The sequence below is a fragment of the Octopus sinensis genome, linkage group LG24 (genome assembly GCF_006345805.1).
Source record: "Octopus sinensis linkage group LG24, ASM634580v1, whole genome shotgun sequence".
NCBI lineage: Eukaryota > Metazoa > Mollusca > Cephalopoda > Octopoda > Octopodidae > Octopus > Octopus sinensis.
The window spans coordinates 9544039-9554195 of NC_043020.1; the positions used below are offsets into that span (position 1 = coordinate 9544039).

Below are 10157 nucleotides of genomic sequence, written 5' to 3' on the forward strand. Positions count from 1 at the left end.
GTAATTGAGGAGTGACTCCAGCTCTGGAACTTTCAAACTGGCACCTCATCACTGGATGCAGTTTAATGTCATACATCATCATCATCATCATCATTTAGCATCTGCTTTCCATGCTAGCATGGGTTGGACGGTTCAACTGGGGTCTGTGAAGCCAGAAGGCTGCATCAGGCCCAGTCTGATCTGGCAGTGTTTCTACGACTGGATGCCCTTCCTAACGCCAACCACTCCGTGAGTGTAGTGGGTGCTTTTTACGTGCCACCCGCACAGGTGCCAGATGGAGCTGGCAAACGGCCACGGATGGTGCTTTTTACGTGCCACTGGCACGGGGGTCAGGCGAGGCTGGCAACGGCCACGAACGGACGGTACTTCTTTTGTGCCACCGGCACGGAGGCCAGTCGGGGCGGCGCTGGCAACAGCCACGATCGGATGGTTCGCTTACTTGTCACCGGCACTGGTATCACAGCTGCAATTTCCATTGATGTTGATCGACTTCGATTTTGGTTCTGCTTTCAGTTATCTGATTTGATTTGATTTGATTTTGATTTTGATTTCAATTATTATATTGGGAAGCACTCCGTCGGTTAAGACGACGAGGATTCCGGTTGATCCGAATCAATGGAACAGCCTGCTCGTGAAATTAACGTGTAAGTGGCTGAGCACTCCGCAGACACGTGTACCCTTAACGTAGTTCTCGGGGATATTCAGCGTGACAGAGAGTGACAAGGCCGGCCCTTTGAAATACAGGTACAACAGAAACAGAAAGTAAGAGTGAGAGAAAGTTGTGGTGAAAGAGTACAGCAGGGATCACCACCATCCCCTGCCGGAGCTTTAGGTGTTTTCGCTCAATAAACACTCACAACGCCCAGTCTGTGAATCGAAACCGCGATCCTATGACCGCGAGTCCGCTGCCCTAACCACTGGGCCATTGCGCCTCCACAATTATTATATTACATCTTACCTCGAAAGCTATGCTTTTACTCTCCAAGAAAAAGAGAAAGCTACTGAGAACCCAATAAACAAGGGAGATAAGGATGCTTCTAGATCTCAAGTATCAATTGTGCTATCCCAAAGTGGGAGACATCACCTGTATCATTAGCAGCTGTCCAGCTACATAGTTACCTGCAGATCCACCAAAGTTACTGGTAGATAATCACCCCAAGAGATTGCAATAATAAATATGAGCCAACAAGGGAATCTTTGTGATTGCTTGACCTGCAAGAAATAGCAACCAAATCTTTATCAAATGGCTTTCTACCATCTCAGAAAAGGAAGGACACATGGCACACTGGACGATTTAGTCCTAGATGTACATGAAGTCAAAAAGGAAAATAGCTTTGATTTAGATCCAAGGCTGACCCAATCTAAACAACAAGAATATATATAAAACTAGCAGTATCGCCCGGCGTTGCTCGGGTTTGTAAGGGAAATAACTATATAAGCATTTTTAGAGAGTTATAGCCAAAAAATAGCAAAAAAATGCATTAAAAATGGAAAAAAATGATGGTAAATTTTTTTTAAATCGTTGACTCATCATAGACATTTTTAGAGAATTACTTCCCTTATATAATAGCGAAAAAAATGCATTAAAAGGGAAAAAAATGATGGTGAATTTTTTTTTAAATCGTAGACTCATCGCAGACGCGCGCTAATACCCAGAAGGGCTCGATATGAATCACGACTATAAGATACCCGGTTTTGGTTAAACTGCACCGCAAAATGTGGGAGTAGTTAGGAATCTAAATCATAGGAGACAGACACACAACTTCACTTTTATATATAAAGTACTAGCAGTATCGCCCGGCGTTGCTCGGGTTTGTAAGGGAAATAACTATATAAGCATTTTTAGAGAGTTACTTCCCTTATAGATGCGAATTCGGGCTTTCTTAGCCATTTCTGTTTTGGTGTCTTCAAGCCATGAAGTCGTTGTTCTAAAAGAACGCTGGTCTCCTTGACAACGCTTTACGACGTTGATTTCCTTACACTCCCTTCCCCACAGCTTCACGAGGGAGGGAAGAAGGGGAGAAGCAAGCACAGTGCAGGTGTTTGAGCGTGGACGCCAACTCCGCCGCCATCGACACACGAAAAATTATGCATTAAAAATGGAATAAAAAATGATGTTAAATTATTTTTAAATCGTAGACTCATCGTAGACGCGCGCTAATAGCCAGATGGGCTCGATATGAATCACGACTATAAGATACCCGAATTTGGTTAAACTGCACCGCAAAATGTGGGAGTAGTTAGGAATCTAAATCGAAGGAGACAGACACTCACACAACTAGTTTTATATATATAGATATGCAGTAATGTACAAATGTCTGGAAAGCGAACCGTTGCTATCTCTGGAATTTTTACACGTTTTTTTTTGCAAACGGACAAAACCCTTTGTAACTTTCGTCCTGTGTTTTGTCCCTTTATGTTTTAATTAATTTTTGTAACCCCTTGTGACCAATAAACGAATTAAAAGAAATTAATAGTATTAGACATTGAAAGTACGGCTGGATACACAAAGTCAGCTTTACTTGTTCATTGTGATAATTTAGAATTTAATTGCTGAAGGTGCGAGGTGCTCAAATGTTGGGGCAGAAATAAAGTTGATAAATAAATAGGGAAACCCCATTCTAGCAATCTGATATTTAGTAGTTTGATGAAATCGCTTGACACAATGATTCGCTGTTTACATCTGAAAACGGTAAGTTTATAAACGTTTATTATAATGCTTTAATAATGTAAAAACTATTGAAAAGGTTGCAACGAAAATTTTATGTAAAAATAAAAATAAGAAATAAGTGGGAATTTAAACCGGTGAGTGTGTTAAATAATAAGGCACAAGGCAAACTAGTAGACCTTTCCGTCGATTTCCGTAAAAAGTTTTTTTTTTACATTTGGGCTTGCGGGAACTTTTGAAGTAATGAGAGCGAAAGAGACTAAGAGAAAGCGATTGTATGACGAGGGAAGTTCTTTTGAAGTTACCGTACATGGGAAGCATTGATGTACATGTGTGTGTGTGTTTGATGTTGTGTAAGTGAAGTGCTTCTGTTAGTGTGTGTAAAGAGACAGAGTAATGTGTGAAAGAAAGAGATAACTGAAATTTTTTACTCGGTGTATGTGTATATGTATGTATATTACTTCAAAAGTTCCCGCAAGCCCATATATTAAAAAAAAAAAATTTTTACGGAAATCGACGGAAAGGTCTACTAGAGACGAAAGATCGCCAGGTACGGCAATCTTTCGTCGGTACAAAAAGAAAATGACTCTCCCCAGACACAACAGAATATGCCTCAACACACGAACTCATATAAAGAATCTTGCAAACCAAATCCAAAAACGAAATGTAAATTAAAAAAATTCAGATACAATGATTTCGTAAATGTGAAAACACATAGCGACGTTGTTAAAGGTATTTCCTCCAAGAATACAGTAATTATATTCAACTAAAAATAAATAGGTTAATATATAGCTGGCAATCTTTCGTTTGACTTGAAGGCGTGGAGGCGCAACTCGACTGTTTACTATATAAGGCGTTTTCACTGGCGATCTTTTTCTCACCATTTCACCATCGTCACATCAACAGAGTCATTAAGGCTGCACAGTAGCAGTCGACAAGGCATGTATAACGATTAAATAAAAAACATTTTGTCTATATCTTCGATCACTGTCATTATTCCATTGAGTCAACCTCATTATTTTATACATAGCAGACCGTTACATAAACAGGCAAAGGTAATCTTTCGTTTTAATTCGAAATAATGTAAACACTGAATCGGCCATACATACATACATACACACACACACACACATACATACACATGCACACATACATGCATACACACATACACCGAGCAAAAAATTTCAGTTATCTCTCTCTTTCACACATTACTCTCTCTGTCTCTTCACACACACTAACAGAAGCACTTCACTTACACAACATACTTTCTGTCTCCCACACCCCATTAAACACACACACACACACATCTACATCAATGCTTGCCATGCACGGTAACTTCAAAAGAACTTCCCTCGTCATACAATCGCTTTCTCTTAGTCTCTTTCGCTCTCATTACTTCAAAAGTTTCCGCAAGCCCATATGTAAAAAAAAAAAAAGAAGTTTTTTACGGAAATCGACGGAAAGGTCTACTAGAGACGAAAGATTGCCTTTTCACTTTGACCGGCAGATTTTTTTAATAATTTCTACGACGCCGCCACAAAATGTTACGGCAGAAATCGTTTTCACCTCAATAGACATCATTGATTGGTTGAAATTGCCGAAAGGCAAGAAATTAAACTACAAATATCTTACAAACCACAGAATGTTCTCAAGAAAAGCCAAGAGAAAAAGATGTTTTATAAACACATTCTACCAGTATACAAAGTTTAAAAGTGTTTAGTTACTCTCTCTCTTTTCACACACACTAACAGAAGCACTTCACTTACACAACATACTTTCTGTCTCCCACACCCCATTAAACACACACACACACACACATCTACATCAATGCTTGCCATGCACGGTAACTTCAAAAGAACTTCCCTCGTCATACAATCGCTTTCTCTTAGTCTCTTTCGCTCTCATTACTTCAAAAGTTTCCGCAAGCCCATATGTAAAAAAAAAAAAAGAAGTTTTTTACGGAAATCGACGGAAAGGTCTACTAGAGACGAAAGATTGCCTTTTCACTTTGACCGGCAGATTTTTTTAATAATTTCTACGACGCCGCCACAAAATGTTACGGCAGAAATCGTTTTCACCTCAATAGACATCATTGATTGGTTGAAATTGCCGAAAGGCAAGAAATTAAACTACAAATATCTTACAAACCACAGAATGTTCTCAAGAAAAGCCAAGAGAAAAAGATGTTTTATAAACACATTCTACCAGTATACAAAGTTTAAAAGTGTTTAGTTACTCTCTCTCTTTTACTCTTTTACATGTTTCAGTCATTTGACTGCGGCCATGCTGGAGCACCGCCTTTAGTCGAGCAAATCGACCCCAGGACTTATTCTTTGTAAGCCCAGTACTTATTCTATCAGTCTCTTTTGCCGAATCGCTAAGTGACGGGGACGTAAACACACCAGCATCGGTTGTCGAGCAATGCTAGGGGGACAAACACAGACACACAAACACATACACACACATACATATATACGACAGGCTTCTTTCAGTTTCCGTCTACCAAATCCACTCACAAGGCATTGGTGGCCTGGGGCTATAGCAGAAGACACTTGCCCAAGGTGCCACGCAGTGGGACTGAACCCGGAACCATGTGGTTGGTTAGCAAGCTACTTACCACACAGCCACTCCTGCGCCTAGAAATTATTTAAAAAACTACCGTTCAAACCGAAAAGATCCTTTATTTCTTTTGGTGACCAGGATTTAAAGTATATATTAACCGATTTTATTATTATGATATGTAAATTAACGCCAAAAAGAGAGATTGTGTGACGGAACAAGTGTGAAGGAAACACAACAAACAAAACTTCAGCAAATGTTATTTTCTCGTGAAATTAGGCGGTCCATTCAGAAAGCTTTGCAGGCCGCAGTTTGCCCATGGCTGGTGTTCTGGGTTCAGTCCCACTGCGTGGCACCTTGGGCAAGTGTCTTCTACTATAGCCTCGGGTCGACCAAAGCCTTGTGAGTGGATTTGGTAGACGGAAACTGAAAGAAGCCCATCATATATATATATAGGCATAGGAGTGGCTGTGTGGTAAGTAGCTTGTTTACCGACCACATGGTTCCGGGTTCAGTCCCACTGCGTGGCACCTTAGGCAAGTGTCTTCTACTATAGCCTCGGGTCGACCAAAGCCTTGTGAGTGGATTTGGTAGACGGAAACTGAAAGAAGCCCATCATATATATATATATAGGCATAGGAGTGGCTGTGTGGTAAGTAGCTTGTTTACCGACCACATGGTTCCGGGTTCAGTCCCACTGCGTGGCACCTTAGGCAAGTGTCTTCTACTATAGCCTCGGGTCGACCAAAGCCTTGTGAGTGGATTTGGTAGACGGAAACTGAAAGAAGCCCATCATATATATATATATATAGGCATAGGAGTGGCTGTGTGGTAAGTAGCTTGTTTACCGACCACATGGTTCCGGGCTCAGTCCAACTGCGTGGCACCTTGAGCAAGTGTCTTCTACTATAGCCTCGGGTCGACCAAAGCCTTGTGAGTGGATTTGGTAGACGGAAACTGAAAGAAGCCCGTTGTATGAGTGGTTTACCACAGGAATCACCGTAATATGGCTTCTATTCTGTATGGATACATTTACGATGAGTTAAGTTTCTTCCAGGATAAAATGTTTCACAATAAACAACATTCGTGGCAGAAGTGAACCCACTGCTTAGAGATCTGAGAAGGAAAGGTGGTAATTTTAATAGCAAATTGAAATGTAAAGTTTATTTATTGAGGTAAAAGTTTATTAGCGTATAATGTAAGAACCATTGTAAAATTTCTCTATTGGATATCTTTTTAATTATCTTTGATATCTTACACAATTTCTCTCTCATTTCAGATTACAAGATGGCATTGGCATTGAAGAATATTTTTGCATCAGATACATCACAGATATTTATCACATTTTAAAGTGTACAGGAAAATATTCTACCTAAGAACTAAGAAGTAGTTCTTCTGAGTGAAACATTTCTCTCCTTCATTGCCTGGAATATGTACAAGACGATTTTGTATACCAATTAACTGTTGAGACTTTTCCAAAGGGGGTTCGCAATCCTTTTCTGATAATGATAAAAGTTGATGGAAATATTACTGTTGAAATGTTTTGATCAACATAGGAATAAATAAAAAGAAAAGGAGAAAAATATCCATATATTATTGTGAGAAAAAATATATACAGAAGAGTTTTTTGTGTGAGAAATTTAAAAATGAGTGTTTTGTTTTTCCCTGAAGAATTGCCTAAGGAGATGGGAAAGCAATCCTACCACTGTGATACCTGCAAGAAGTCATTCTCTGAGGAAAGTAGCCTTGTTACTCATAAATGTATTCATACAAGAGAAAAGTCATTTGACTGTGACACCTGTGGTAAATTTTTCACCACAAAAAGTAACTTAACTACTCACAAACGTGTTCATACAGGAAAGAAAAACTATCAATGTCATGTCTGTGGTAAATTTTTCTTTCAAGAAAGTGACTTAACTAAACACAAACACATCCACACAAGAGGGAAGCCATATCGCTGTGATATCTGTGGTAAATCATTCTGTCGAATAGGTAGTCTATCTGTTCACAAACGTATTCATACAGGAGAGAAGCCATATCAATGTGATATCTGTGGTAAAGCATTCTCTCGAACAGATGCTGTATCTGTTCACAAACGTATTCATACAGGAGAGAAGCCTTATCAGTGTGATATCTGTGGTAAATCGTTCACGGTAATGAGCCATGTAACTACTCACAGACGTATTCATACAGGAGAGAAACCTTATTGCTGTGATATTTGTGGCAAATCTTTCTCTGATGGAAATGCCTTAACTCGACACAAACGTATCCATACAGGAGAGAAACCATATCAGTGTGATATCTGTGGTAAATCATTCTCTCAAAATAGTGATGTAACTAAACACAGAAATATTCACACAGGAGAGAAACCATATCACTGTGATATCTGTGGTAAATCTTTCTCTGTATCTAGCAACTTAACTAATCACAATCGCATTCATACAGAAGAGAAGCCCTATCACTGTGATATCTGTGGTAAATCATTGTGTGAGAACAGTGCTGTCACTAAGCACGAATGTGTTCACACAGGAGAGAAACCATATCACTGTGATATCTGTGGTGAGAACAGTGGTGTCACTAAGCACGAATGTGTTCACATTGGAGAGAAACCATATCACTGTGATATCTGTGGTAAATCTTTCTCTCGAAAAGATAACTTAACTAGACACAAATATCTTCATACAGGTGAAAAAACACAGTGCTGTGAAATCTGTGGTAAATTTCTTGCTAGTGGAAGTTCTTTAGCTATACATAAATATGTCCATACTGGAGAAAAACTCTATCGATGTGATATCTGTGGTAAATCATTCTCTCAATGTAGTATCTTAATTGCTCACAAACGTGTTCATACTGGAGAGAAACCATATCACTGTGACATCTGTGATAAATCATTCTCTGTGTGTAGTAATTTAATTCATCACAAACGGACTCACACAGGAGAGAAGCCATTTCTCTGCGATGTCTGTGGTAAGTCATTCTCTCAAGGAAATGCCTTAAGTACTCACAAACATATTCATACAGGAGAGAAACCGTATCACTGTGATATTTGTAGTAAGTCATTTGCTTGTAGAAATAGCTTAATTGTTCATGAGCGTATTCATACAGGGGAGAAGCCATATCGCTGTGATATTTGTGACAAATCCTTCTCTGACAGAAATGCCTTTAATAGACACAAACGTGTACACACAGGAGAGAAACCGTATCGCTGTGATATTTGTGGTAAATCTTTCTCTCAAAGTGGTCAATTTACTAATCATAAACGAATTCATTCAGGAAAGTGACCATATCACTGTGGAATCTGCAGTAAATCAGTCTCTCGGATAAATATGTTATCTACCCACAAATGTATCCCTACTGGAACCAAACCAAGTGACCGATTCGGTTGTTAAGCGTTCTTCCATAGAAGTAACGAACATGTGGGTTGTGGTAAATTCATTGCTACATGTGTACTAATTACTTTTTTGTTGATTAAATTATTTTGTTTTTCTCATGGAAGTTCCCTGTAATATTTCTTAGAACATTGGACCAAAAAAAAATTGTATGCAGCATTTGTTGTTCCAGCTCCCTATCTTCTGAGTTGAAACCCTTCAGATCTCACTTTTGCCTTTTATCCTTTTGCTATTCTTTCATCTGCCGCTACGTTCTGAGTTCAAATTCCGCCGAGGTCGACTTTGCCTTTCATCCTTTCGGGGTCGATTAAATAAGTACCAGTGACGCACTGGGGTCGGTATAATCAACTTAATCCGTTTGTCTCCTCTGTGATTAGCCCCTTGTGGGTAATAAAGAAATAGGTATTCTTACAATAAAGCACAGATGAAGAACTGAGGTTAATGTAATTGACAAACCACTTCTCAGAAAGTTGCTGGTCTTGTGCTTAAATTAGAATGATGTTTATTAATATTGATTCATTATCAATAAGTTTAGCCTTTAGGCTAAATATCAACCTTCAAAATATGAATATTAATTTATTTCTATGTAATGTGTAAAAACACTGTAAGTAATGATCTTTTTGATGTTATTAAATTTTGTTGATCAAATTTATTTTCCTCTTATTTCTAAGCCTTTGACAGAATCCCTGCTCCCTTATCTGGTGGTGAATGTAGAAGCTAGGGATAGATGAGTGGTTGGTTAGAGTTATATAAGCCATGTACAGGGATGCTGTCAGTAAGGTGGTGGGTGGCATACAGGTTGGAGTCCACCAAGGATCAGTTCTCAGTCCCCTCTTGTTTATCATATCCTCCAGGCCATAACATAGGAATTTAAGGCTGGTGGCCCTTGAGAGCTCTTCTACACTAATGACCTTGTTCTTATAGCTGAATCCCTACCTGAACAAGAGAGGAAATTTCAGGTTTGGAAACAAGGTCTAAGGGCCTTAGAGTTGATTTAGCAAAGTTCAAAGTCTTAGTAAGTAGGAAAACTGACAAATCCTTTCTAGGTGGTGGCCTTGCTTCACATGTAGGTAAAAATGTTGGGAGAAACTTCATATGGTGTACCCGTGCAAGAGTTGCAATGGTATCATGGGAAGGATAACAGAGAAAGTAGTCTTTGTGCATGACAGATGTGTGGGTACAATAAACACTAAGAATGCACAGAGGATAGACATCCTGAAATGTCCGGGGGATATCCTTAGAAGTAGTAGACAGCTTCTGTTATCTAGGTGACCAAGTTAGCAGTGGGGGAGGTAGTTCCCAAAATGTAGTTACTCTTTTACTTGTTTCAGTCATTTGACTGCGGCCATGCTGGAGCACTGCCTTTAGTCGAGCAAATCGACCCCGGGATTTATTCTTTGTAAGCCCAGTACTTATTCTATCGGTCACTTTTGCCGAACTGCTAAGTGACGGGAGACGTAAACACACACCAGCATCGGTTGTCAAGCAATGCTAGGGGGACAAACACAGACACACAAACACACACACACACATATATATAT

The 10157-nt window shown here is 39.4% G+C and overlaps 1 protein-coding gene across 1 annotated transcript in view; it reads left to right on the forward strand.

The window, feature by feature from the left end:
- The window catches only part of LOC115223992 (zinc finger protein 91-like), a 25779-nt gene extending 17062 nt beyond the window's left edge, over positions 1 to 8717 (forward strand). Inside the window, exon 5 of the mRNA XM_036513043.1 lies at positions 7627 to 8717. Coding sequence (XP_036368936.1) covers positions 7627 to 8508 — 882 coding nt within the window. The 3' untranslated portion in view covers positions 8509 to 8717. The remainder of the gene's footprint in view (positions 1 to 7626) is intronic.
- Positions 8718 to 10157: the final 1440 nt, after the last annotated feature.